The sequence below is a fragment of the Aspergillus fijiensis genome, assembly GCF_003184825.1.
Source record: "Aspergillus fijiensis CBS 313.89 unplaced genomic scaffold BO72scaffold_36, whole genome shotgun sequence".
Lineage (NCBI taxonomy): Eukaryota > Fungi > Ascomycota > Eurotiomycetes > Eurotiales > Aspergillaceae > Aspergillus > Aspergillus fijiensis.
In genome coordinates, this window is record NW_024469012.1 from 204,383 (window position 1) to 230,279 (window position 25,897).

The 25,897-nt window shown below is 47.4% G+C and overlaps 9 protein-coding genes across 9 annotated transcripts; 3 read left to right on the plus strand and 6 right to left on the minus strand.

The window, feature by feature from the left end:
- Nucleotides 1–315: 315 nt before the first annotated feature.
- On the plus strand, nt 316–1,933 carry BO72DRAFT_382100 (RCC1 domain-containing protein; the record flags this gene model as incomplete). The annotated part of the gene is made up of 2 exons (XM_040941457.1): nt 316–1,020; nt 1,070–1,933. 2 exons carry the CDS (start codon nt 316–318, stop codon nt 1,931–1,933), a joined length of 1,569 nt encoding a protein of 522 aa, XP_040799579.1.
- Nucleotides 1,934–2,206: 273 nt separating this feature from the next.
- Nucleotides 2,207–3,047, minus strand: BO72DRAFT_498032 (Chromosome segregation in meiosis protein 3; the record flags this gene model as incomplete). The annotated part of the gene is made up of 2 exons (XM_040948737.1): nt 2,207–2,777; nt 2,836–3,047. The coding sequence occupies 2 exons, from the start codon at nt 3,045–3,047 to the stop codon at nt 2,207–2,209; spliced, it is 783 nt and encodes a 260-aa protein (XP_040799580.1).
- Nucleotides 3,048–4,534: 1,487 nt separating this feature from the next.
- BO72DRAFT_449773 (putative NADH-ubiquinone oxidoreductase 21 kDa subunit) lies at nt 4,535–5,674 on the plus strand. The gene is made up of 5 exons (XM_040945097.1): nt 4,535–4,622; nt 4,689–4,705; nt 4,760–4,965; nt 5,026–5,228; nt 5,312–5,674. Exons 1-5 carry the CDS (start codon nt 4,563–4,565, stop codon nt 5,378–5,380), a joined length of 555 nt encoding a protein of 184 aa, XP_040799581.1. The 5' UTR covers nt 4,535–4,562; the 3' UTR covers nt 5,381–5,674.
- BO72DRAFT_382156 (nucleoside deaminase) lies at nt 5,598–6,457 on the minus strand (the record flags this gene model as incomplete). The annotated part of the gene is made up of 5 exons (XM_040941459.1): nt 5,598–5,689; nt 5,745–5,842; nt 5,895–6,103; nt 6,250–6,354; nt 6,413–6,457. 5 exons carry the CDS (start codon nt 6,455–6,457, stop codon nt 5,598–5,600), a joined length of 549 nt encoding a protein of 182 aa, XP_040799582.1.
- Nucleotides 6,458–6,966: 509 nt separating this feature from the next.
- atrA (protein kinase MEC1) lies at nt 6,967–16,340 on the plus strand. Its single transcript, XM_040947981.1, has 26 exons — nt 6,967–7,841; nt 7,892–8,529; nt 8,587–8,891; nt 8,944–9,339; nt 9,394–9,546; nt 9,607–9,703; nt 9,780–10,259; nt 10,308–10,550; nt 10,609–11,838; nt 11,901–12,441; nt 12,501–12,978; nt 13,036–13,324; nt 13,382–13,479; nt 13,527–13,619; nt 13,679–13,840; nt 13,901–14,027; nt 14,076–14,270; nt 14,319–14,604; nt 14,656–14,853; nt 14,920–15,044; nt 15,106–15,188; nt 15,245–15,367; nt 15,437–15,524; nt 15,583–15,667; nt 15,729–15,847; nt 15,900–16,340. The coding sequence occupies exons 1-26, from the start codon at nt 7,247–7,249 to the stop codon at nt 16,089–16,091; spliced, it is 7,419 nt and encodes a 2,472-aa protein (XP_040799583.1). The 5' UTR covers nt 6,967–7,246; the 3' UTR covers nt 16,092–16,340.
- BO72DRAFT_449777 (RNA-binding protein with serine-rich domain 1) lies at nt 16,062–17,516 on the minus strand. The gene is made up of 3 exons (XM_040945098.1): nt 17,134–17,516; nt 16,964–17,069; nt 16,062–16,909 (listed from the first exon to the last, which is right to left on the minus strand). Exons 1-3 carry the CDS (start codon nt 17,434–17,436, stop codon nt 16,368–16,370), a joined length of 951 nt encoding a protein of 316 aa, XP_040799584.1. The 5' UTR covers nt 17,437–17,516; the 3' UTR covers nt 16,062–16,367.
- Nucleotides 17,517–17,763: 247 nt separating this feature from the next.
- Nucleotides 17,764–20,412, minus strand: BO72DRAFT_408123 (putative AAA family ATPase). Its single transcript, XM_040942374.1, has 2 exons — nt 18,554–20,412; nt 17,764–18,501 (listed from the first exon to the last, which is right to left on the minus strand). Exons 1-2 carry the CDS (start codon nt 20,060–20,062, stop codon nt 17,770–17,772), a joined length of 2,241 nt encoding a protein of 746 aa, XP_040799585.1. The 5' UTR covers nt 20,063–20,412; the 3' UTR covers nt 17,764–17,769.
- Nucleotides 20,413–21,505: 1,093 nt separating this feature from the next.
- srgA (Rab family GTPase srgA) lies at nt 21,506–22,583 on the minus strand. The gene is made up of 4 exons (XM_040939358.1): nt 22,580–22,583; nt 22,339–22,525; nt 22,016–22,283; nt 21,506–21,951 (listed from the first exon to the last, which is right to left on the minus strand). The coding sequence occupies exons 2-4, from the start codon at nt 22,366–22,368 to the stop codon at nt 21,629–21,631; spliced, it is 621 nt and encodes a 206-aa protein (XP_040799586.1). The 5' UTR covers nt 22,369–22,525; nt 22,580–22,583; the 3' UTR covers nt 21,506–21,628.
- A 458-nt stretch (nt 22,584–23,041) lies between these two features.
- Nucleotides 23,042–25,662, minus strand: BO72DRAFT_449780 (ATP synthase regulation protein NCA2). Its single transcript, XM_040945099.1, has 4 exons — nt 25,556–25,662; nt 23,943–25,502; nt 23,767–23,892; nt 23,042–23,712 (listed from the first exon to the last, which is right to left on the minus strand). The coding sequence occupies exons 1-4, from the start codon at nt 25,570–25,572 to the stop codon at nt 23,472–23,474; spliced, it is 1,944 nt and encodes a 647-aa protein (XP_040799587.1). The 5' UTR covers nt 25,573–25,662; the 3' UTR covers nt 23,042–23,471.
- Between the last annotated feature and the right edge of the window lie 235 nt (nt 25,663–25,897).

The window sequence follows — 25,897 nt, forward strand, 5'->3', positions numbered from 1 at the left end:
TCTTCAACAGAAAACCATTTCAATTGAAAGCGTGTTGTCTGTGATATTGTCCCAAGATACTCTATAGCACTAGCTTATCTTTCATTCGATCTAATCGTTTCCATCCGACTCTCTGTACTACTTGGTATAAACATCTCTCTCCCTCCCTCTTTTGTATAGCCTTTTCCATACTGGGTTTTATGAACCAGCTCGTGCCGCGTTTTCTTAATGATGCCCTCAAAGAAAAGTGCATCTAAGTTTGCTGGCAAAGGCAAGAAAATGAAGGCAGCGAATACTGCAGCTGCTATGACGGCCATCAAGGCGAAACGAACAGCAATGAGCACAGCTCCAAGTACCGCAAACAACTCTGTTAATACTGATGACGCAGCCAGGGCTCCAAGGGAGACCAAGGTTAGCAAATCCAGTGGACGTTCTAGCCAAGGAACGACCAGAGCCGTATCCGCGAAGGCTGGAAAGCGAAAAGCTGATATCGACGAAGAAAAACCGACCCGCGAACCGAAGAAGGCGCGTGTAGCCCGACCTCGGGTGCCGAAGCCAAAACCAAAGATCATCATCAATAGTGCTCCCACCACCCGTCTAAATGTGTATGTTTGTGGCGAAGGCAGCTCTGGTGAACTCGGTCTTGGAGCGGGGAAAACCGCCATCGATGTAAAGAGGCCTCGTCTCAATCCGCATTTGCCAGCAGACCGGGTCGGCGTTGTACAAGTCGCAGTTGGCGGCATGCATTGCGTGGCACTTACGCACGACAACAAAATCCTGACATGGGGTGTCAATGATCAGGGAGCGCTTGGGAGGGATACCACCTGGGAGGACGGCTACAAGGATGTGGACGAGACTAAAAGCAACTCGGATTCAGACTCTGACAATGACACTGGCCTCAACCCGCACGAGTCGACTCCTACTGCTATTCCTTCTGACGCTTTCCCAGAGGGTACTACTTTTGTGGAAGTCGCAGCTGGCGATAGCTCTAGTTTTGCTCTTACAGACGAAGGTCAGGTCTATGGTTGGGGAACTTTTAGGGTATGTTAGCTCACGCGCCAACTGCTCAGATTAAGCTGACATTGTCAAGAGCAACGACGGGATTCTAGGCTTTGACCCCAATAACAAAGTCCAAGCTACTCCCACGCATATCCCCTCATTAAAAAAGATCAGGCACATGGTCTGTGGTGATAATCACGTTCTCGCTCTAAACGAGAAGGGCGCCGTATTCTCGTGGGGTTCCGGCCAGCAGAACCAGCTAGGCCGCCGTATCATTGAGCGGAATAGGCTAAATGGGCTTCAGCCACGCGAGTTTGGTCTACCTAAAAACATCGTGCACATTGCTTGTGGCGCTTTCCACTCCTTCGCCGTCCACCAATCTGGCAAAGTCTATGCTTGGGGTCTGAACAGTTTTGGTGAAACTGGTATCAGAGCCGGTGCTGGGGACGACGATGCTGCTATTGTCCACCCTACCATTGTCGATTCGCTGTCAAACCAAGGTGTCACTCAACTTTGCGGTGGTGCTCATCACTCACTCGCCGTCACTAGGAGCGGTCAGTGCCTCGTTTGGGGACGATTGGACGGTTACCAAACGGGGCTGAGGATTGACACGCTCTTGGATGAAGCGGTTATCAAGGATGAGCGTGGGCGCCCGCGCATCCTCATAGTACCGACTCCTGTGCCTGGAATTAAGGCCAATGCCGTGGCTGCGGGTTCAGATCACTCAATAGCCATTGATAGCGATGGACATCCTTGGTCGTGGGGGTTTTCCGCTACTTATCAAACTGGCCAAGGGACACAGGATGACATTGAGGTAGCAACAGTTGTCGAAAACACTGCTATCCGGGGAAAGAGGCTGACCTGGGCGGGCGCGGGGGGCCAATTCTCTGTATTCACCGAACCTGTGATGTTATTATCAGCTTTGAATTCGCAGGGCCTTCCACAAGAGCTGTAGTTTGGTTCGAGTCCGGCAGTGCTCATATCAGCCTGACTTTGTACACTTGCAATCTTCTGGCTGTCACATATTATACGGCTGCGTTCAATACACGAGATCTCTACGCACGGTATGTAAATCGACTCTTCCCTTTCTCATTTGGATTTGTGCTCAAGAGCATCGTCATCTGTATCAAACACAAGTCCTTGGTTGAGATTAACGCCTATGCGTCTCGAATCTCGGTGATATCTAAATGTCCGACTTCGGGTGCCAATAAGCAGGCAGAACAGAGACCTAGGCGCCATGGTTTCCATCTTCAAATTCTCGTAGAAGGATATCCAACTCGTCATCTTCAGGGGTATCATCCGCTACGCAACTTTCTGGTATCTGTTTGTTTGACTCTGGAGTTGGCGCATGTAGTTGTGCCAGGTCGAACATTATGTCCCCGCGTCTAGAGCCAGAAATCGTTCCGCCTAATGCTGTATCGGATGTTTCTACCGTAGTCGCAGGGTCCATGTCTGCACTAAGACCATCGAGGACTTGCTGGTTTATATCAGCCGTCAGCGCTTTCGGCTTCTCTTCATCAATCCACTCCCTTCTCATCGTCTGCAAGCGCTTAGAGTGTCCAAGTTTTTCGATCATGGCCAGACCATCAGCGAATTTGGCACGAGGATATAAATCGTCAAGCCATAATTGGTAGAAGTTCAAAAGCCGGGCGACGTCAGAAAACTGTTCCATGAAATTAGCAGTCGGAGAGAAGTGATGCCGATGTTGGTGGTCATAGACCTCGTGCCCTTTGCCCTTCAGTCTCAGCCTCTGCCTGGACGTGCGGCGTAGCTTTGGTATCCCGGATTGCGAGAGCAATCTAGGCGATGCATAAGTAAGCATTTCGGGCTCTAATGAAGTGTGATCACTGGCCTTACCTGCTCTCATCTAGTTTCGCAACAAATCGCCGGTGCTTGCTAACCTGGACCTTATCGTCCACCCCTAGAATAGGCGTTGGGTCCTCGTTATTAGACCTTACAGTGATGTTCGTTTGAGGCTGTTGCCATGCCGCATCAAGGCCGGCGTCATAGTCAAACAAGGAACCGTCATGGCTTGTTAGTGCATCAAGTGGTTCTGTTGTAGTTTCCATATTCCAGGCGCTCCTCAACTCTGGAGATGACGAAAGAAAAACAACACACTGAGGTCGTAGAGTGGCAAGTCAGAAAAGAAAAGCGGCGAAGTTTAGGTGGGCAGGACTAGGTTATCTTGATCGAAATATCGAGTAAGTTGTTGTTTTCCTGCTATTTAGTATAAGCGATTTTTTACGCGGCGACGCGATCTGCAAGCTCGGGACGCGTATGTGACCAATGAGGCAAGTAAGTTGCTGGGCGATTTACTCATTGCAGACTGATAAATGAATATTATCAACACTGTATCGGCAATGTAATTGAAATACAAGTCCTGTGGTGATTGTAATCTTATATTGGGAACTATTGGACATTTAAAAATACTACTATTAGGATTCTTGTTTAAGAAGCTCTCTTTTCATTCTGTTTATTGAACTATTAGGGTGTATAACAATATCAAATTATCTTATCTATTTATTTATATCTACATACAGTAACAGTTTAACTAAAAGATAAGGATTTAAAGCCTCTACTGGCTATTGCAGATGGTTTAGCACCACTACAGATGAGTTTGCACCCCCCTTTGACTCACGTGCTGCGCTAGGTATTCACCGCCGTCTTGTTTACTCTACCGCATAGTCATCAGAGGAAAGTATTGGCTTCTATAGGAATTATGCCAGCAGAATTTTGGCCGCACTACTGTGTATATCTAAAGCGGCTAGCGGACAAACTAGGTATCATTTGCAAGGGGCCCGGGGGGTGCAAACTCCTGTCCAGGGACTGTAGTATTATAATTACAGCCAGTATTCATAGTAATTATCAAAGCTACCAGTACTGTGATTGATATTAAAATTGTAATACTTGATACTGGGTAATATTACAATCTTTTGTTTATAGCTGAAAGAATCATTCTTTCTTAAAGCATCTTTCTTATTCTATTCATTAGGACCCTTAGAGTCTGAATTAATACTAATATACTCGTCTTGATTAAACTTACATATAATAGTATAAGGCGTAGAAAAGTAGGAAAGCTATACCCTCCCTCGCCACAAAATTCACAGCTTGTGATAAATTACAAATGCTGTTTAAACACTAAAAGAACAGAATAATTGCCGATGAGATTAGATAGTATAGTTTAGCCGTGTGCAATAACTAATAAAGTTATCTCAAACCCTGATCAAAGATTTTTGTTGGATTTTGAACAATCTTTGAAATTTATTATGAGTTGTGAAATTCGTGGCCGGGAAGGGTATGTATTGCAGACTCAGGGCTTCTTCCAATGTATTAGGAGTACAAAATATCCTGTACTCCATACATACATTATCATTGGTACAGTACATTAAGTGCGGTATCCCAGGTAGTCCACTGAAGTATATTTGGTGATGACTAAGTCATGTGCTAATCGCTAACTAGACTCCAGCAGGTAAGGCGGTGGGCTTGCTTGGCAAGACTCCCTCTGAGTTCCAACTTCATTGCGGCAGAAGCCAATCCCCAAAGCACGATTATTACACACCTTCTTCTGGCCACGCCAAACGATCATGGCTACCGATCACAAGGCAACGTTTGTCCCCCCAAAGCGGGCCAACACCGACTATCCGGTATGTTTTTAAGATATCTCAGCAAGTCAATTCAATGGACAATTGGCACTAACTGATTCTCCATAGCTAATTGATTCCGACCCGTATGGACCCGCCTTCAATCATTGATAATCGCAGAATCTCACACTGGAACTCAGGCATTTGAGACGAGTCGTCGGTTATGCAAGACCCTCTGATTATGCTGTAGCAGGTGGACTGGCTGCTGCTTCTCCACTTGCTTTCTGGATCATGGAGAGGGTGAGCCCGTCCCATGTCGGCAGAGGCGGCTTCGCTCCTGTCATGCGACTAGCAACAGCAATCGGTCTCGTTGGAGGTCTACATATCTTTTACCAACGATCTTGCAGTGAGTTTCGCACCGCAGCTGGGGAAAAGTGCCATTACGGATGCTAATTTGCCGTTGTAGATCGCTTCTATGGTTTCACGGAAAACTCACGGGAAGTCGAGATGGATATGAGAGAAATGGTAGACAAGGTTAAAAAGGGGGAACCATTGTACGGAACTTCTCAGGTTTCTCCATACTTGCAGGGTGTTGCTGCTAGAAACTCGCGTTATTCCCAGCTTTTCAGCCATGTCATTCCATGGATCAATATTGTCAACCACGATCAAGTAAGTATATCAGATATGCACGCAAGCCTGGTGAATTGGCGGAGTCTAGGCATGTCGAAACTCGAATGCTGACCCTTTGATAGCATGGCGTCGACACCGCCAAATATTATCAACAAGCGGAACGGGAGCTCGAAGCGGATCGCCTGAAATAGCCGTATCGCTCGCTCTCAATATCTGGGGGAATGAATAGTGACAAACATTAGATATGCCCTTGTTTCTTCTGTCGCCGCGAAACCTGTTGTATACGTATTTATATTCTAGCGCAATGTGAAACCCTCTTCAGCAGCTTGCCTTTATTGGGTCAATCCAGACAGCTGGGGATTTCTGCTGCAGGATACGAGGGCATAATATGAGCTGGTATTCCATACTTCAGATAGTTGGGCTCGAAGATTGACTGCCCGGTACGCTATTCTGAAAGCTCGTCTTGAGCTCACGGTGTTTCTTAGGCCGAGGCTTGGGAGCTGGGCTGCAGTCAGCGAGACTTAAATGACTGCTAATGACCGGACTCGTGCATACCATTTTCATTTTCTTGTATGTAGAAGCGCCGAAGTAGCATTATAGCTTCTTCCCGAAATAACCCCCCATGTACCACATACGGTGGGTCTATCGAGAGGCTAATGAGCGATATATTAGTGGCAAGAAATTGTTACGGGGGTGAAAACGAACTCAGAATGCAACGAGAGAATGCTCCCGGTCCCTCCGAACCTGTCATTTCCGCAGCCAAAATAAACGGTACGAATCTGATATTGCCTCAAAGCAGAAGCACACATAATGCACGGTTCAACAGTCACATATAGGTCTGTCGAATGAAGAAGCGTTCTAGGGTGATTTTCAAGCATTTGCTCGATGGCGATGAATTCAGCATGTCTTGTGCCCTGTGTTTCATCAGCTAAAATCGGTCGTTGGGCTCATTCAGGCAGTATCTGTAAGAGAAACCATTATAGTAGTGAAATTACATTCCAAGACACCCACAACTATGAATAGTGCTCTTTAGGCTTACCGCGCCTAGGCATTAACCTACATTCATGGATTTGTTGGTATCATTCATCCCTGAACCGACGATTTTGTTGTTATAAACAAGGACGCATCCTACCGGCGTCTCGCCTGTCTCAAGTGCTTTTTCACCCTAAAGAAAACACATTAGTTTGCTATTGTTCTATAGCGATATTGGTATCCACAGATACCATTATTAATGCCTGCTTCATAAAGTACGCATGACGTGAGTCCATGCGAGCAGGCACTGCCATGACTTCCCGGGTTTAATGAATGTGAGGTAGTTGGCAGAGGAAGTGTACTGGAGGAGAGCCCAAGGAGAGGAAATTTTCAGCACCTGAAAACTATAGCGTATCAATGTGCTAGTTTGACTTGCATGAATTGCCAGGGATCGCAACGGTGATGAAATTGGCAAATTTCTTCTGGGCTCAATCGATTTTTAGTCAAGTAACTCCAAGCTGAGGTGCAACGGAGTCATCTCCACAATTTTAACATTCTACGGAGTGTACTGTGAAGTAACTACAGCTTAGTCCTGCTTTCAACATGTATTCAATTATCTTATCCGGACTGCCGCGCGCGATGGCGCAGTGCCCCACTTTAATGTATACACGTACAATAAATAGTACAGTGCCTCGGGGCTGGGGTAACTAGTAACCATAGACGAGTATGAGTAAGTACGAAGTATAGCACATGTAAAAAGTCAATCGTCGTCCTTTGCTTTGGGACTTGCATCAACAGAGAGCATCTGACCTCGAAATGACAGGCCCTAAAGCAGCAAGTGCCTAAGAAAATTCCGAACTCCAATGAAGGCGAGGTATTCGGTATCGGTAGTCCAAGTGGAAATGTATGGAAATCTATGATTCTGCCCGCCGCCTTGGGTGATTATGTGATTATCGGATCGAACACGAATAACCCTCTACCCCATCCTCCAGAGCCTGTTCTAATCACCATCACCTGTCATTACCGAGCTTCCCCATCGCCTAGAATATTCGAAGACACATGCACCATGTGTGGTTGCATTGCCAATGGCAACAATTGAGCGCAAATCGTCTCGATTCTCCACATCGAAGACCAACCGATCGGACGTTGCAGAGACGGTTTCTTCGACCCTGGCGGCGCAGCTGGTTCCGCGTCTGTCCTCGCAAGGCGATCAGACGCGTATCCTAACCAAAGAAGCTTTCTCACAACTGCGGCATGAACTCCTTGAAGGCAAATACAGCCAGCTGCTATCCAATGACAGCGTCGCCGATGTCAAGAAGCTTCTTTGTATTGCCCTCAAAGCCGGCCTCGAGCCTTGTATCAAGGACCAGGGGCGCCACCGGGAGGACCTAGCAAATCAGCTCTGGGACTGCCTGGATATTATACAGGCTGTTGTCGACAAAGCACCTTTGGTTCTTGTTGAGGTTGCAGATCCGGAGATTCTGGGAAACGATGAACAGGTCCCCCTGTACTCGTGGCTGCTTGTCCGACTCCTGCGAGCGGCCAGTATCTGGGAGATAGACAGACTTAGAGAAAAAGTCAATAGCATCCTGTCGAGCATAACGAGTGTGCCCAATAATCATGCCAGAATCTTCCATTCTTTCCTTTGTATCTCTTCGTTCTTACGATCATGCACCATGGGTTTGTTCATGCGTCGCGTCTGTGTCGGATGTCTGGCTAACCTCCTCTAGACCTTCTGTGCTCTCTAGAGGCTTTTCATTCTCAACAGTTATCCAATGAGCATGCGACCAATCCTCCTGTAGTCAACCTGAAGCAACAATTCTGTATAGATCTTTTGAAACTCCGTCTTCCGCATGGCTCATTCAATAGGAGCATCAACGCAGGGTCATTGCTCCAGAGCTTCTTACTCTGTGCTGATATGTTCAAGTCTAACATACACGCTTATACCTCATCTGACACCCCTTTTGATCGGCATGATAAGATATGGCTCCTGAATGGTTATCAGCGCCTATGGGACCTGGCCGTTTCCTGGCTCCAAAAGACTTTTCCCGCTCCGAAAGAGACAACCACACAGATTGTTGTCCGCGTGATAGCCGCAGCTGGGACTCTCTTCACCCAGGGGAGATGCACAGATCAAGACTTACAGTTGGTCCATATTGTTCTCCAAAAATTGGGAGACCTTTTGGCCACGGACGACCTGAGCTATTTCCCGGTCATTCAACTAGAATTGAGCCAGCTCATAAACAGAGTTGTTGACATGTTGAGATGTACAGCGCGTCGCGCTAGCATCACGGACAAATCGATTCTGTTGAACAATGCAATGACGGAGAGACTTGCATTCTTTCAGTCTTTAGAGCCGCGTCTGCAGGTAACCGAGCATGAATAATCTGTGTATGTGTGCATTTGAGGCTAATTCTATAAGTAGGCGTCGGTTGAGAATCTTCTGAGAAGAGTCTTGCCATCAAAAGCGGAGTATACCACTGTGTTTGAGACTTCTGATGCTCTCACACAGCACGCAGTGCCAGGGATTGCTCAATCACAAGAGTCACGCACCATTGACCCATCAGTTGACAACACTGAAAGTGGTCCTTCTGTGAAGCGACGCTGTGTTTCGCGTTCTGATGCAAATATATTCAACCGCAGTTTGCTGCAAAGGCTTGTGTCAGAATTACTCAGCTTGCTTTGTGATCGAGACTCCAGTGATATCAAGGACGTTGGACCTGCCGTGTCGTAAGTCATACTACAATGAGATGCTATAACGGATACCTAATCCCGACTGTAGTGAATATTTTGGCGAAATTAGTGAGGAGAAAAAATGCGAAGTTCTACACACCCTAGGACTTTTACCTTGCGCTATGGCTGGAAGCTTGGCACGCATTGACGGAGCTACCTCGAATGATGCATCACATTGTCGCTTTTGCGATGATGAAAGCAGAAAAGACCGCTTCGACCCGGAAGAGCAGTGCCGCGGGGCTGACCTACTGGGTGACGTGTTTGCCTCCATACTACCTACGCTCTCCCGCACTGCGCCTTTGAGAATAGCTGCAATATCTGCTTTACGTAGGGTCATCATGCATTCTCCGAACTGTGAATACACGCGGCTCGCCACTTCTGTCTTCGGGGACTTCTATCTACACTCTATGAGGAGCTCTATAAGAGAATTACGAATAACGGCCGGGTATGTACTCTTGGGACTGTGTGGCCTAGCGGTGGGTGTTGACGATGTTTCTAGTTTTTCGATTACTTCGTTTGTTCAAAGAAACCTGGACCGAAGTGTTAGGCATGACAACTTCATAAGAATCTTGGATTGGTTACGCGGGATCGCAGAGAAGAAGGACATTTATTATCATGAAAGTTGCATCTTGACAGTTTGTCGGCTTGCAATGTAAGCCTTCCTTGATTCAACATCCTGCTCATGTTGCTAATCATCCTTTCAACCATGAAGGCTCTCCTATGACGAAGAAATGAACATCATTTTGCTGCGTCTTGTTGAATATCTGGGTCACTCGAATCCATTCGTCTGCTCCATCGCATACACTGAAGTATGTGTGAATCATTGGAAACCTTCTCTTCAAATTAACATTGGACCAAATTAACATTGGACTAATTCCCATCTAGCTCTCCAGACTCGCGCAAAATCTCTCACTTACTCCCGCTGGCTTGTTTCGACCATTCTGGAGAACCCTCTCTGTGACCGTGGTCAAGAGCTTCCAGTCTCGCCCTTACATGGCAGAACAGCTGTGCGATCTCCTAGGGATGCAAGTGGATGACTTCTTACGATTAACTGAGGTTCATGTTTTACCTTACCTTGTGCTCACACAAAAACGGGACATCATCGCCAGGGTAGGCGCCACATACAAAGAACTCAAAACCCCGTTCGATATATGTTCAGAGAAGAACAATCTCGCCGCTATACTAGCGTTCTTGTTGAGCCAGCCATCATCGGACCCGGAAAATAGTATAATGTCCATCTTATCCACAGTGGATGCCGCCTTCGCTGGACGTACCTTAGCCGAACTCTTGAGAGTCGAGCCGATTCTCATCGCTTGTGAAATTCTCAAGAACTTGGGGGACTCGAGCGTCAGAAAAGGAGCGAGAGTAGGTGTGCACTCAAGGCTTGCTGGCCATGGTCACTAAGTGTAACAGTTCCAGCGAGCGCTTCATCTCCTCGCCGCCCTTGTCCCACGAAAATCCGCCAATGCACAAAAACGAGGCAACTTGATCGGTCACTTCATCGAAGAGCATGTACTTGGCATCATTACACAATTTGCACATGCCATTAATGATTTTCAAGTCAGACAGTCACTCATGGAAAAGAAAAGAAATCTTGCAGCTATTGGAGAGATGATCAAGGTCGCTCGAGGTCACGTCAGTAGTGCTTTGCCACAGGTCTGCCCTTTAAACCTTCTTTCAGTCATATTAGTGCAATGCGGCTGACTTAAATTAGATATGTGCTTGCTTACAATCCGCACTCGAAATGAAGGATTTGTGCAATCATGCATTCATGGTGTGGAGAGTCCTCATTAGCACTCTTCAGGGGGAAGAGGTCGAGTCCCTCATTGATCAGACATTGTCTATAGTGCTAAAGTACTGGGACATGTTCACTGAAGAAACACAAAGTCATGCTCACGACTTGGTTGGTTATATCATACATCATCATAGTGATGTGGTACGCGACATCTTCCATACCATGCCCTCTCTTTCTTTAATACCGAGGCTAGCCAACTTTGAGGTAGAGATCAACGAGCTTAGAGGAAAGATGGACGTTCGGAGCCGATTTTTGGCTTTCATTCGTCGCAGCCAAAGTGAAAACGCGGTAGTCATTGAGCAAACTTTGAAGGAACTCGTTGCCTTCCTTTCTGGCAATGAAGAATTCGTTCATGCCTCAGTGCTCAGTGAACAACCAGATCCGGTTGTTTCACAGCTGACTCGAGCCTTGCTTGATTGCTGTGTCAAATTCAATGCGAGCTCGGAATCCATCACTATTCTCTCGGCTCGGTGTTTGGGTTTGATCGGCTGTCTTGATCCCAATCGAGTAGATACGATAAAGGAGAAGAAAGATATACTGGTCTTATCGAATTTTGACAGCAAGGAGGAGACTTTTGACTTCATTCTGTTCTTCCTGCAGCACGTTCTTGTCGAGGCTTTTCTGTCGACATCTAACACGAGAGCCCAAGGATTTCTCGCGTATGCAATGCAAAATATGCTCAGGTTCTGCAACCTTGACTCGGCCGTGATTAGCCGGTCTCGGGATGTTCAAGGGGAGGAAAATTATGGACGCTGGATGCAAATGCCTGAAGCTGTTCGCAACATCTTGACTCCATTCCTAACATCAAAGTACACAGTCACGGTTGGCGCCATCAACACTAATTGCAAATCTCCTCTTTTCTCTCTGGAACTGACTCATGGCAACTGGCTTCGAAGCTTTGTGCAAGACCTGTTACGAAGTGGGAACGGCGATAATGCACGACTCATATTTAGCGTCTGCAGTCGCATTGTTAAGGGTCAGGATATTTCGATAGCGTCATTCCTTTTGCCATTTGCGGTTCTAAATCGCATAGTTGGCGGAACGGAAAGTGAGAAGCAAGATTTGCGATGCGAACTGGTACATACATTGTCTTATCCTCTTCCAGAATCGAACAATTATGCATACGAGAACATATTGTTATGCAGTCAGGTCAGTTTTCCTGGATTTCTCACTTCGCAGGCACTGACTAGCACCTTGGTCTCTTGCTTAAGAGTATCTTTGAGGTTCTAGATTATCTTTCGCGATGGCTTCAAGGAAAGAAGAAACAACTCAATAGCTTCAAGCATCACAGCCATCACGTTAGTCGTACCCACAAGGAAGCGTCTCGCCAAATGCTCCTGGATACCTACACATCGCAGGTGAAAGCTGTGGAAGCTTTGTTGATCTCAATACCCCCAGAGATCATCTCAAGAAGAGCGGTCGAGTGCAAGTCATTCTCACGGGCCCTGTTCCATTGGGAGCAGTACATTCGTCAGTCCAAGATTCAGGCCGGCACACGGCAGCCTTCCGGAACCGAGTCTCTGTACCAGCGTCTTCAGGATATTTACAGCCAGATCGATGAACCAGACGGCATTGAAGGAATTTCGTCCAGTCTTCATGCGCTGAACATCGATCAGCAAGTGCTTGAACATCGCAAAGCAGGAAGGTGGGCTACTGCGCAGAGCTGGTATGAGCTACAGGTCCAGAAAGATCCGGACAATGGCGAAGCGCAATGGAATCTGCTTACTTGTCTCAAGGAATCAGGACAGCAAGGTATGCCGTTAATTAGCAGTTGTTTGCTGCAACTTTTCAGACTCACTCGTGCTGCACAGATGCTATTCTCGCTAGATTCGAGGTTCTCACAAGTCCTGTTCTAAGGAGTAAGTTCCTTCCCTTCGCAGTGGAAGCATCTTGGATTACTGGGAACTGGGATCGACTACACCATTATCTACGACTTGGCTCGCAGGATACGTCGGATTTCAATATCGGGATTGGACTCGCGTTCGACGCACTTCGTCGTGATGACGGGGCAAGGTTCGGGCAGCTGATCAATGGTCTGCGACTCAATGTTGCCAAATCACTGACAGCTAATTCGGTGACTTCGTTGCAATCATGCCATGACAGTATACACAGGTTGCATGCTTTATGTGAGATTGAGTTCATAGTTAGGATAGGACACGAGCCTTGCATCGAGCAAACGTCACGGTCAGAAGTGCGTGCTGTTTTAGACCGTCGTCTAGACATCTTAGGAGGATATATCTCCGACAAGCAATACCTACTTGGCCTTAGGCGAGCAACAATGGAATTGACGTATGGATATTCCTTCAGTTTTATGAAACTTACCGCGGACTGACTGTACACTTGAAGGGGCAAATTCTCCGATTCTGAAATCGCAGCTGCTTGGCTGGCTAGTGCCCGTCTTCTGCGGAAAGGCAATTACACCAACCAAGCATATCAGTCAATGCTTCATGCTGCCCGCTTGAAAGACCGAACAGCTACTATCGAACACGCCCGACTTCTGTGGAAAGACGGTCACCACCGGAAAGCGATACAGACGCTTGAAGGTGCAATCATGGCTAATGAATTTTCAACGTCAGGCGATCCCGATTCCGGATCCCTACTACGTGACAAACACCAGAATATTCTTGCAGCTAGGGTATATCACTTTTATCGAGTTATGTACAGCGTCTAACCCGGGCCACGTCTCTCTTAGGCCCACTTGCTCCTGGCAAAATGGACGGATCGTGCCGGTCAAACTCAATCGGATGTTATTGTTCAAAGGTTCAGGGAAGCCATAAAACTTCAACCAAGGTATCTGCCGAAGTTCTCTGTGAGGGACTCATGCTAACCATAAGTAGGTGGGAGAAAGCACATTATTATCTGGGAAAGCACTACAATAAGATCTTGGATTCTGAGAAGGCGAAGCCACTGGGGAAGGAGGCACAGATCTAGTACGTTTGCCTTTTCAGGTCCCCAGATTTCTGAAGCGATTCTATCTTACACGTCCTAGTTTGAGTGGCGAAGTCTCAAAGCTTGTTGTCGACAATTATCTACGATCATTGGCTCATGGGAATAAATATGTCTTTCAATCACTGCCCAAAGTGCTGACTTTGTGGTTAGAACACGCATCTGTCGTGGAACAGCCATTTGATCCTAAGCGCGGAGACAATGAGTAAGCCCCTTTACTCTACTCATTCGTTGTTTCGACAAAAACGGCTTTTTGCCTGTCTAGTCACATAATTGTTGACATTCCTGAAAAAAGGGAGTTTCAAAAGCATACCCTACAGCAGCGAAAGAGAAGCCTCGAAGACATACATTTGCAGCTAAAGAAGTACATACATCGAGTCCCAGCTGCGTTGGTAGGTCCAGTGACTTTGATTTACAGCATAACATACTAACAAACTCAGCTGTTTACAATTCTGCCTCAAGTCCTAGCTCGTATCTGTCATCCGAATACCACGGTATACGACCTCTTGACAAAAATTGTAGCCAAAGCTGTGAATTCTTTCCCTCAGCAAGGGCTATGGACAGTCCTCGCCGTGGTCAAGTCGTCTTCTAGAGACAGAGCCTCGAGAGGTATTAGTTGTCTCCAGAGAATCACGGTATGTCAACATGGAAAATTGGCAGGTCCTGCGAGCTAATTGAAGCAGGACATGAACAAGAAAGCGAAAGGAGAGTCATCCGTATCTGACATGCGTGCGATGGTTAATCAAGGCCAGAAATTCTCAGATGAGATGTTGAAACTATGCATAGCACGCATTGAAGAGAAGGTATCAAGGGTGAATCTTAGAACTCTTGGTTTCAATCATAAAGTGGCCCCCTGTCGACTTGTCGTGCCGTTTCAGGCAATGTTAACACCGATCTTACCAGCCAGTCATGATTCTGAATATCTCAAAAACTTCAGGGCCTTCCCCAGAGAGGCAATTACAATTGAAGGTGCGAAGCTGCCGATACTCATTACTTAACGTGCTTGCTGATCGTTACTAGCTGTCCTCGATGATGCTCAAATCCTGAATTCACTTCAAAAGCCCCGTCGTATCAGTATCCGAGGGTCGGATGGAAGGATTTACAGTATCCTATGCAAACCCAAGGATGACCTTCGCAAGGATCAACGCCTCATGGAGTTCAATAACATGATCAATAGATTCTTGAAGAGAGACGTCGAATCGAGCAAACGTCGAATGTGTAGGCATTATACTCCCGGACAGCTTTTTCATTTTCCCTCTTCTGATCTTATGTATTGCTCGACAGACATCAAAACATATGCTGTTACGCCACTGAACGAGGAGTGTGGACTCATTGAGTGGGTGGATAACCTCCGCACATTGAGAGAACTTGTCATCAAGCTTTTGAAAGAGAGAGGAATTTCGCCAAATGCAGGTCTCCTACCGCGAATGGGCCGGAAAGCTGAGTGCTAACCCAGCTTCTACTATATAGTACAGCGAGATTAGGCAAAATCTCAATGAAGCCTGCTCAGAGGCTTCGAAACTCGATTTGTTCTCAACTCAGATTCTTGCTAAGTATACAACACGGAAGGCAAATCCCGCTACAGGCTGGTTGGCTAACAGACGACTAGATTTCCTCCGGTGCTCTACGACTGGTTTGTCGAGATGTTCCCTGAAACGGAAGCATGGTTTGCAGCCAGGATACGTTACACCCGATCCTGCGCTGTTATGTCTATGGTTGGTTATGTCTTAGGGTATGGCACCTAGTTTCCTGAGGCTTCCTAGCACTATTCCAGGACGTTGTTTTAAGAGACTCCCAACAGATTAGGTGACCGTCATGGTGAGAACATTCTCTTTGAGGAAGGGACAGGGGGGGTACTACATGTCGACTTCAATTGCCTTTTTGACAAGGTGCGTTGGAACTTGCCAAGTATAGCTATGTTCTTCCAAAAGCTAATTCCTTCTCAAGGGCTTGACCTTCGACAAACCTGAGCTAGTTCCTTTCCGCTTAACACAGAATATGGTGGATGCGTTTGGCGCCTACGGATACAATGGTTAGTGGGTCGGGAAGCTTGAAGGCACGAGCTCTCGGATATTGACAAGTATTCCAAACAGGTCCATACCGCAAGACCTGCGAGATAAGTCTAAGATTGCTTCGCCACAATGAAGATGCACTCATGACGGTCCTGGAGACTTTCCTGCACGATCCGACCACAGATTTTATAGGGAAAAAAGTAAGCGTGCCGAATCCCCAGAAAGAAATTTTTAATGCTCAGTGATTTATAGCGTCGCACACATGCAAGTGTGCCTGATACACCCGCCGGGGTACTAGAAAATGTGCGCAGCAAACTCCGAGGTCTCCTACCTGGGGAATCTGTCCCACTTTCCGTCGATGGCCACGTCGATGAATTGATTATACAGGCAACCGATAAGCGAAATTTGGCAGCTATGTATATTGGCTGGTGCTCCTTTATTTAAACTGGACAGACCTGCACTCAGATTTGTCATACTATTAGTACATCGACGGCTCTCAGTAAATACATGAATGCACGGGGCTACGGGTGGTTGGACTGAGAAACAATGTCCCATTTTTCTAGCTATTACTGATAGGACTGGCTCGTCTGTTTGTGTTGCCTGAAAATTTCACTGGGTAAGTTGATGATGACATTTTGGCTTGGTGACCATCCACAATCTAGTAATGAGTGCAGATGGTGTGTGAATCGTTTCAAAGACGACGGTAAGTTTATTTGGAGTTTACCGTGTGGTATCATGCCGATAACGGTCTCTGGTCTGACTCGGGCTCCGGCTCTTATCACTGCGACTGCTGTACTCATAACTGCTGTAGCTGGGACTACGACGTCGACGACGACGAGTGTCCACTCGTGGGTGTGGCATCCGTCCTTTCGGTGATACCGAGGAAGTTCTTGAGGAATATGATCTGGAGCGGCGTGGTGATCGAGAGCGCGAAGGAGAGCGTGGCCGATAGATATCATGCCTATCCATAGGCCGCGAACGCCGGGCCCTTCGTGGCGACGTTGACCTTTGCGGGAACGGCGAACGGCGGGAAGCACGAGTGTCTAAGGGCGAAGGGCCATGGCCCTGGCTCTGACGGCCGAAGCTTCCTGTGTTGCCTTGACTTTGTGGCGGCGGCGAGCGCGAGAACGCTCGCCTGGGCAAGACAATGGACACACTTATGACGACACCGTCTAGCTGCGCTTCGTGCATGTGTGCGATGGCGGCCTCTGCATCAGCAGGGTCATGGTATAGGATATAGGCAGTGCCTCTATTGGTCATGACTGCGACTGGTTAGCATCCATGAGATTATGACCGGCGAGAGCTCGTTGAATTACAGGCTTTATTCATGGGCAAATCGAGATTTTGTATCTCTCCGAACCCCCCGAAGATCTCATGTAGATGTGATTCGGTAACATTTTTGGTGAGTCTTTCTACAACAATCTTTGACGCAGTTAGCGCGAGAACGTGTAGCTAGCCAAGCTTGTTATGTCCGTGGTCAACAAACCTTGGAGCTTCGGGGCAAGGCGAGTGAGGGACTAGGCGACCGGCTGTAACCTTCCTTTCCATATAACCTTGAAGTCTGACTCCGACTTCGACTCCGAGAATGCGTTCGAGATCGAGACCTGCTTGTGAATCGAGCGCCATTGCGCCGGCCCGAGATGCGATCAATGGACGGACTTCGCGTCCCACTCTTGTACCTTGTCTCTGAACGGGGAGATTCAGATCGTCGCGATGGTCTAGCGTCTCGATTGAGAGTAGAGTAGCGCGGTGAGCGGTTCGAAGAGTATTCCCGAGGCCTGTCAGACATGCTGTGTTGTCAGGCCTAGACCTGGAAAGTTGAAGTCAGAAGGTTGGCTGGAAGTTGGGCGAGGTACTGGCAAGGAGGGTGGGTGGTGTGGAGCTTCCCGCCTCCAAATACAATACGTAGGAGCAGGGCCATCCTTCTCGGTAATCAAACACCCGACCCGCAACTACGTAGCATCTCACGCCTATGGCATGAGACAGGGGACACGCGACTCGGGAATGTAGATACGCAGGGTCTATTTCGCTTATGTCCTTCATTTTTGAACCAGGCCAGTGTTAGATATGTGCAGTTTCAGCGTCTTACAATGGATCAGTATCAGAGGCATCATAAATATTTCTAAATATCGGCTGTAGCGTTACCCCATCGTTCGTACTCCTCCACAACGGCGGCTGTTATTTGCCTGCGAACCTGCTGGAGTGCATATTCGAAATGTTTCAGTCGAATGTCCTGCTCCTGTCCGGTTTCCTCTTCCTCATCTAAAGCAGCATCACCGGCTGTCTCGCATATACTAACAATCTCCGCTCCGGAGTATCCTTCCATTTTCCCAGCTAGAGCTTCTATCTCTACTTCGGGATGGACCACAGACTTACTGAACCAGATGCTCAGAATCTCCTTCCGGGCCTCGAAATCTGGAGGCCCTATATAAAGGATATTATCCAGACGGCCTGGTCGCATCAAGGCCGGATCAATGACCTCAGGCTTGTTTGTGGCCGCGACGACCAACACATTCCTCAGCTCTTCAATTCCGTCCATCTCGTTCAATAGTGTTGTAAGAACATTGACCCCGCCCTGAGATGAGCTGCCACGCCTTGAGGCTATTGCATCAATCTCATCGAAGAAGACGATACTAGGCCTCGCGGACCGTGCCTTTCGGAAAATCTCCCGTAGTGCTCTTTCTGACTCTCCAACGTACATGCTCAGGATTTCAGCACCTTTGACTGCCAGAAAGTTCAATCCTGCTTCCGTAGCCAGTGCTTTCACGGTCAGCGTCTTGGAGCAACCCGGTGGCCCATATAGCAAAATTCCCTTTTTACTGTTTACATTCAATCTCTTCATTCGTTGTGGATGCTGTTCCGGGGAGTCAGCAATGTCAAGGCATGATCAAAATACGGAAACCTACCTTCAGAGGTCTCTCCACTGCCTTCTGTAGGCGTCTTTTAATCTCATGCTGTCCACCAATGTCCGACCATCTCACTTTAGGGGTTTCCAGGAATACCTCCCGCATTGCAGTTGGTCGTGTCTCCTGTAGAGCAGAAAGAACATCATCATCCTCGATCTCGAGGGGTATATTTGCGTCCAAAGCCACTCGGCCCGTACTTGAGCCATTATCAGTGGCACAAATATAATCCTCCGTCGATTGGCGTTTTCGCGCCTTTCGACAGACCAATTGAAGCAATGCAAATAGATCAGCACCGACATAACCATGCGTTTTTTCCGCTATGAGATCTATTAGCGTGTCACTCAGCGTAGGGGATGGGTTTCCGCATATGGCATGTAAGATTTCACTTCGAGCCTGCGCTGTTGGCACTTGAAGCTCGATCTCAATCGCTAATCGATGGGGTGTCCTTAAAACATCATCAACATCGTTCGGGTGCCGAGTCGCGGCCACAACCAAAACTAGAGCGCCTTTCACCATGTCCAGACACTCGCACACAGCGGCCGTCAATGATTGGGTCTCCACGGTGGTTCTTCTCGGCGCTATATACTCCAGTTGATCGATGATTATAGCACTTGGTTGACAACGCATTGCGTCCTGAAAAGCATTGCGCAGCTTGGTTTCAGCGTCACCAGAGTTCCTACCAAAGGTAGAGGAGCCAACGTTGAAGGTTTTTCTCCACCCCGCTGCTTGAATTTGACCCAATAGCGCCGTCTTGCCGGTTCCCTTAGGACCATAGAGCAATATGCCTCGACTATGCTCATAGAATGGGGGCATGGTCAGAGCACTGGCATCCGAGTTGAAATCAGCAAGGCTCTCGTTGATACTATCGATCTGTGACTGCATCCCACCCAAGCCATCTGAATTCACTTTCAGATAGGACTCCCTACGACTCACTGGTGCCACGTCCTCACCGATGATGATTTTGCTAGTGTCTGTGAATTTGAGCAAGGTATAATCACCGTTTTGACTTTGGCCTGACATGCCGGCCACTTTGAAACTGCGTCGCTGGCCTCTAAGCTCCAATTCGAAAACAAGACCGATGGCAATTGCATCACATCTCGCCAGAGGGAATTCAAGAGACCATGCCCAATGGCTTATGTCGCTGGAGGGTATGATGCCAAATTTAGTGATCTTGTCATCATCTGAGCAATCCACTAAGGAGACCGTCTGTGCTTCTTCGAGTGGCCCATCAACTTTGCTGATAGTAACTTTTTCGCCAATCTTATATCCGTAGCAATCCTGAAGAGTCCGAGAAGTCTGAACGACGGTATTCTGGATATTCTCAACTGCATTCCAGGCTATAGCATTTTTGGAACCTTCTCCAGAGATATGGAGGGCGCAAACATCACCAGCCCTAAGTTTAAGAGCGGCTAACGAGGAAGATGATAGGTATACGCGAAAGGCATCTCGATGATCGTTTCTGGTCTGTTTCGAGAGCGGTCGAACGGTGAAAGACCGAGTCTCAGACATGGTGTATAATGCGAAGCTTGGAAGTATCGGCCGGAAGAGATTGGCTTCGGGTGGAATAATCTCACTCTTCTAGAAGAAGGCAGATCACGAAGTAAAGGAGGTTTCAATATCAATTGGATTAAGCCCAGCGCTTACTAAATCATTTTTCGATGGTCGCGCGGGATGCAATGGCCGAGGAACAAGGAGAGCGAACACTTCGAGTGCGTACCAAGGACTGGCGAGGTTGAGTGCCTTCTATAAAGTGAAGAAGAGCTTTGTGGATAGGCGGGCGATTGTCAAGAGTTCGCTATATTTGAGCCATTTCTGTCAAGGAAAGAGCCAGAGTATAGAGATAGTGAGATGGCGTAGGCACTTTATGAGCTTAAATTTCTTTTTTTCCCCTTAGGAGCGGGGGATATGCAGGCTGCCCCACTCGCACACACTTCTCTACCTCAGGCTACGTAGTAGTCAGTAGCTAAGCTGGACAGAACCAATTGTATCTGTTCGTGTATCGCATTCACCCGTACCCGAGTCAGGGGAAGTGTCACAAGCAATGTATTCTCAGGTGCGTAATCTCTTCTAGAGGCCGTGGTTCTGGCACATACGGGCTTGTGAAACCTTCCCTCAGTACTAATGACTTTGAAACTCCAGGCACAGTACTTTGGCTGCAAATGAGTTGCGAAGGAATCACAAACATCAAATATCCGAATACCAACTGGATTGGGACTATCTGCAAGTTTCTACTAAGACATTTGACTTGCTCGCATGTATTCTGCCTATGAGTGATCAATTTTGAGCTGTCTTCTACAAGTACCGCATGTGAACTGTTCTGTCCTCAGGCCTCCTGCCGCGATTGACCAGGAGGCCGTGTCTGAGGTTAGATGGTTTATCATTCTAGATAATTTATATACATCTTGACACCGATTGCGGACCCTTTTTCGAGACTCTGTATATCAGAGCAATATGACTGATATTAAATTACTACCGAACAGGTGCCGAATTACCGAATTACCGACCCGAGTACATATCACTACCGTTGATGAGGTATGAGAATGATACCCACAACATAGAAGGAGCCCCTGTTGATGCCCGTATAGCCCTGAAAGCAGAACAATCAATACACTGGTACCATTCGAAGCACCATTCCCATTATGTCAGGAGCTCGTATATGCTGAGGATAGGAGATATGCCACGAATCGCTGCCGAGGGTAAGATACCACCATACTATCTAACCAAAGAATGTATCCCTGGGAGTCGGCTACTTTGCTTCGTGACAAATTTAGCGGGCCGACGCCAAGTTCGAGAGCAGCAGTGTAATAGAGCTAAAGTGACGCATTGTTAAACACACGAGGTTTCAAGCAGAAAGAGACAAATTGCAGAAATAACAGTGTTGTACCTTCACTTAGATGTAAATCTTTGCACCAAGACTTTCATACGACCAGGCTATTTCCTTGGCATCTACTGGAGTATGAGAGCTTTGGTATATACCATCCATGACACGTGCTCGGCCACATGTGGGGCAAGGTGTAGGGCCACAGAGGAACAAGAGGGAGAGAACTTGAAGCTTTCAGAGTTGGAGAATTTGAATTAGCAACACTTTCCGCTTGTGTTGCCGTTCAAGCCAGAGCCTTGCTGGTCTATACTAACGCCCTGAGAGCTGACCTGCTCAGACTTTGATGAATCCATTCCTTTCTTGATATCTGAAGCAAGATCATAGAAAGCTTTTTCAATGTTGATGTTGTTCTTGGCCGAGACTTCTAGAAATGGAATACCCAGCTCGTTAGCTAGCTGCTGGCCTTGCTCGGTCGATACTGCTCGCTTCTCTTCCCAATCACACTTGTTGCCAATGAGTATCTTGTGAACACCTTCACTTGCATGCTGCTCCACATTGGAAAACCATGTGCGGATATCTGATTCAATGATTTAGATCATTAGCATCTCACTCGTGCCAGTAATTCCAGAAGGAGTTCTTACTTTGGAACGACCGTTCATCAGTGACATCATAAACCAGGAGAATCCCCATTGCTCCTCTATAGTAAGCTGTTGTAATCGTTCTGAATCGCTCTTGCCCAGCCGTATCCCATATTTGGAGCTTCACGCGCTTGCCATCGAGTTCGATAGTGCGGATCTTAAAATCAATGCCAATAGTGGTAATGAACGACGGAGTGAATGAGTCCTCGCTGAATCGCAGCAGACAGCAAGATTTACCGACACCCGAGTCACCAATCAACAACAGTTTGATCTGAGGATACATAATATTAGAGAGATGATTCGCCAGAGAGGAAACTGCCACCTACCAAAAAGTCGTAATTCCTTGTACCGGCCATTATGCACTGGCCCTAACTACAGAGGTCCAGCAAGGTCAAGCTTCAAGAAATAGCTTCGGTGAGGAGTTTGTGCTTAGAATTGAGACTGGTCCGAAGCAGGTGTTGCTTTCTACTCCGTGGTTCGCCGCTCAACCCTGCCTTCTCGGTTTCCGTTTCACTGATGACTATTAGTACATCACTCGTCTGGGATTTTCTTTAGAGATGCAATTACCCTGGACTGGTCTGTGGGAGCTTCTCGCACACAGCGCTCAGATGTGACCTTGGAAAGCCTGGTTTTACCCGAGTAATGGTAGTTTGGGAGGACTCCGATGATTCAATCGTTTGTCCGGGAGTACGGGGGCTCAGGGGCCGGGGCCGGGAGACAAAGAAAAGTGGGTTTAGAATCCTTGTGGGCTAACGTTACCTCCGATCTCTGAATCGACTGCGATCAGATCCTGAAGAAATGTGGGGTGAAAGTTGTGCGTTCTTGATAATGTATGATATTGAACGATGCCGGTGATAAGATGGCGAGTTTGAGAATAAGCTAGGGATGCAACCGATAAGTTGCGTGTACAAAGAAGGCCCAAGGCGGAGTAGAACTCCGTAGATCCACTGGTAGTACTCCGTACCCAGACCAGTAACACCACCGTATCGCACTGCTTGGCCCCATACACCCGCTATAATCATCTAATTCAAGAAGAATTCCGCGTATCAGCTTCAGTGTAGATCATCTAGAATTGTTTCGGCGCAAAGCAACAAATTAACAATCCATATTGAAAGAATGGAGCTGTCGACTCTGCTATTTACTACCACAAGAAATGATATGTGCGTCGGTCGCTATTACTTGGCTACAATTGCCAGTGCCTCCTCTCCCTTCCGCTGCCTACCTCATCCATGACATGTATGGTTTTAGAAAGAGCATCCTCATTTACTGTCTACCCATGGGGTCTGGCCGGTGACGGTCGGACTTTGGGAGTCCATATACCCCAACAATAACCGGTGTAGCAATTGCCATTCCCAATGCAAGTAGGATGACTTGAGTACTAGGTACCTAACAGGTTAATGCAGTCGAATCATCATTGGTTTTTATGGCTGAGTGTTGGCAAGACACGCTGAAGATAGTCTTACAACCATCGGGAATAAACCCAACCCATCCGTTCAACAACCTTGATTTGTTTTTGCGCGCTTCTTTTGCTGATGATGTCATTAATGTCTTCCTGGAAGGCATGGATGTCAGCCCCTCTAAGCATGGCTTGTGCTTTCTGAAGTAAAATCTCGGTGTTGCATATTAGCAGACCGTAGTCTTTGAAGGCTAGGGTTCCGCTGGCCGTCACAGTCGATAAAGTTAGGTTACGGTGAACTTGTCTGGATTGGGCCTCATTAGACTCGTCATCGACTTCGCCGAGATAGCGTACTAACCTCAGTGCGTGCCTTAATTCATGCTGCCGCCGACCAAGGCGCAAGCCCTTCCTGCTGCCAAACATGCCAAAGAGCCAATGAACGGAGGCATACGACACCAATAGACCAGGGGTCAATCCAACGAAACTATGGCCTGTTAACATCACACCTACTTGTAAAAGTAGGGTAATACTTACCCAAACACCAGCTCCTGGCTCCTCAGCAAAGCATCAATGCCTCCAATAGCAACCTCGACATCCACCTTTGTCTTTTGTATCTGTATCAGGAGGGCTCGTACTAAGTCACCTCGAATAGTTCCAATGAATGGAGTTCGTAAATCCTTCTCATATGCCCTCAATACCGGTGTGAGATCACCTTCCCTGACTTTGTTCATGATTGTGTTCATTTCTGCGGATGCGAGAGACTCATCGCTGGGCTCGCGATGGTCTAGGACGAAATCTACCACCATTCTTTCCAAACTAGCCCGATCTGCTTCAAGACTGTTCTTGCTCATTAACGCGATTTCGCTCTTCTCATCGTGTCTTATTGTACCAACGAGTCGCTTCAGTGGGTCCACGACCCAGTTGTTCCAGAACTCGATTGTTGTGGATCCGATATCCGTGATCCACCCCAGGAGTTCATGGCGCCGGGCCTTGAATATCTCGAGAATTGTACTGGTTGACAAGGTCGCCAGTAGAAATGGGAGCCAGTAACGCACTATGAATGAAGGTCGCCCAAGCCCACTGGTACTTTTTTGTGTAAGCGCAAGGTACTGTGGAATCAATGTCTGGTTTATTTGGTCGAGTTTTCCAAGAACATAGTAAGGTCCTTTAGGACACACAGGTCCGTCAGAATGCACGTGAAGCAACGAGCCCTCTTTCTCGGCGGCCGCAGTAATCTTGAGTTCAAATTCATGAAGTGTGCCGCCAGAGGCCAGATGCTGCAGTACTAATCCCAACAAAGTCACACTGTCAATAATCTTACTGCACCATTCATCACTAACAGAGCTGTTACCATGTGTGCCTATGAGATCGTCATCAAGGTCAATCTGAAGGCATCGTTCCACCAGGAATCCCAGTGCACCGGCATTGACATCTTTGGCCACATGCAGCATTTTCCGTTTCTGGCGTACCTCTAACTTGGATGCTAGAAGTGGATGCAGTAATCCCTTTCGCATAGTAGACATTGTCCTAGAGAATACACGCCGACGGGCGGAGTGGTGGAAATGATGCCATGCATTTGATGTGAGAATTGCTTGAGTCCATATTCCGGGGGACAACCAGGCAGAGGATTGATGTCCAAGCTTGTGCCAGAGCCACACAGGGAATGTCTGCGCAGTATACAGCCCCATGTACCATTGAGATTCCAGAAGACTGTCCCAGTAAGTGAGCTCATCAGTGATGGCGAGGGTGTTCTCCGAAAGCGACTCCAAGATTAATCCAAATGTTTGAACGGCAGCCCTAGCGGCCACAATCCAAGATAGATCTGTTATGACTGGGCTAGACGAATGAAGACCTGAGGAGTGGCCACATACTACCCGAGTCTGGGGACACTCCGAGATCAATCGCGCAATCCGGCTGGCGCGCAAAGCCGGCTGTGAACGTGATGCTATTGAAAGGGAGTCTGAGATGCGCTCCAGTGTTTCTATGTCCTTATTTTGGTTAACATCGCTGGGGGTTTCCTGAAGCTCGACATTTGAGCTTCTTGTGATGCGCTGCTGTAATCTGTGGAGCTGTATATCGAGGTTATAGACTATGCTATTGTCAAATGAGCGAAGATTCAGATCGACTGGCGAAGAAGAGGTACTTACTTATTGACCACGAACATGGTGGGGATTTACTTGAGGCACCAAGGCTGAACGTAAGTCCAGCAGGCACTGGTTGCGAGGAGGAAATCCAGGGAACAAAAGTACCTAAGTGTCAGCCAATGGCGTCATATTTAGTAATATAATCGGTACTAGTTAAGCGAGTCGGTTATGTAAGCAAGTCAGCCACCCGGTCTTAGCAAGCAGCCCGTTAAGCTGTTTATATCGGAATTTTGATTCATATATAAAAATAGGAGTATTATTAGAAATTTCTATAACTTTTTAAAAATATATAATTAGTTGTTCTTTTATTGAATATGTGGATGGCCTGGCCTTCCATTGGCTGGG

Bases quoted from the DNA above. Each gene is read 5' to 3' on its own strand.
- srgA (XM_040939358.1), bottom strand. From the start codon at position 22,368: ATGGCCGGTACAAGGAATTACGACTTTTTG. The intron at 22,284-22,338 runs GTAGGTGGCAGT...ATGTATCCTCAG, and splicing joins CAAGGAATTACGACTTTTTG to ATCAAACTGTTGTTGATTGG. The intron at 21,952-22,015 runs GTAAGAACTCCT...TCATTGAATCAG, and splicing joins TGATGAACGGTCGTTCCAAA to ATATCCGCACATGGTTTTCC.
- BO72DRAFT_449780 (XM_040945099.1), bottom strand. The intron at 23,893-23,942 runs GTAAGTATTACC...AACAGGCCATAG, and splicing joins AGCCAGGAGCTGGTGTTTGG to TTTCGTTGGATTGACCCCTG. The intron at 23,713-23,766 runs GTTAGTACGCTA...GGCCCAATCCAG, and splicing joins GAATTAAGGCACGCACTGAG to ACAAGTTCACCGTAACCTAA.
- BO72DRAFT_449773 (XM_040945097.1), top strand. From the start codon at position 4,563: ATGGCTACCGATCACAAGGCAACGTTTGTCCCCCCAAAGCGGGCCAAC. The intron at 4,966-5,025 runs GTGAGTTTCGCA...TTGCCGTTGTAG, and splicing joins CTTTTACCAACGATCTTGCA to ATCGCTTCTATGGTTTCACG. The intron at 5,229-5,311 runs GTAAGTATATCA...ACCCTTTGATAG, and splicing joins ATATTGTCAACCACGATCAA to CATGGCGTCGACACCGCCAA.
- BO72DRAFT_408123 (XM_040942374.1), bottom strand. From the start codon at position 20,062: ATGTCTGAGACTCGGTCTTTCACCGTTCGACCGCTCTCGAAACAGACC. The intron at 18,502-18,553 runs GTAGGTTTCCGT...TCCCCGGAACAG, and splicing joins CAGTGGAGAGACCTCTGAAG to CATCCACAACGAATGAAGAG.
- BO72DRAFT_449777 (XM_040945098.1), bottom strand. From the start codon at position 17,436: ATGTCTGACAGGCCTCGGGAATACTCTTCGAACCGCTCACCGCGCTAC. The intron at 17,070-17,133 runs GTTTGTTGACCA...ACTGCGTCAAAG, and splicing joins CCTTGCCCCGAAGCTCCAAG to ATTGTTGTAGAAAGACTCAC. The intron at 16,910-16,963 runs GTAATTCAACGA...AACCAGTCGCAG, and splicing joins TTTGCCCATGAATAAAGCCT to TCATGACCAATAGAGGCACT.
- atrA (XM_040947981.1), top strand. From the start codon at position 7,247: ATGGCAACAATTGAGCGCAAATCGTCTCGATTCTCCACATCGAAGACC. The intron at 12,442-12,500 runs GTATGCCGTTAA...CGTGCTGCACAG, and splicing joins CAAGGAATCAGGACAGCAAG to ATGCTATTCTCGCTAGATTC. The intron at 15,189-15,244 runs GTATACAACACG...ACAGACGACTAG, and splicing joins TCAACTCAGATTCTTGCTAA to ATTTCCTCCGGTGCTCTACG.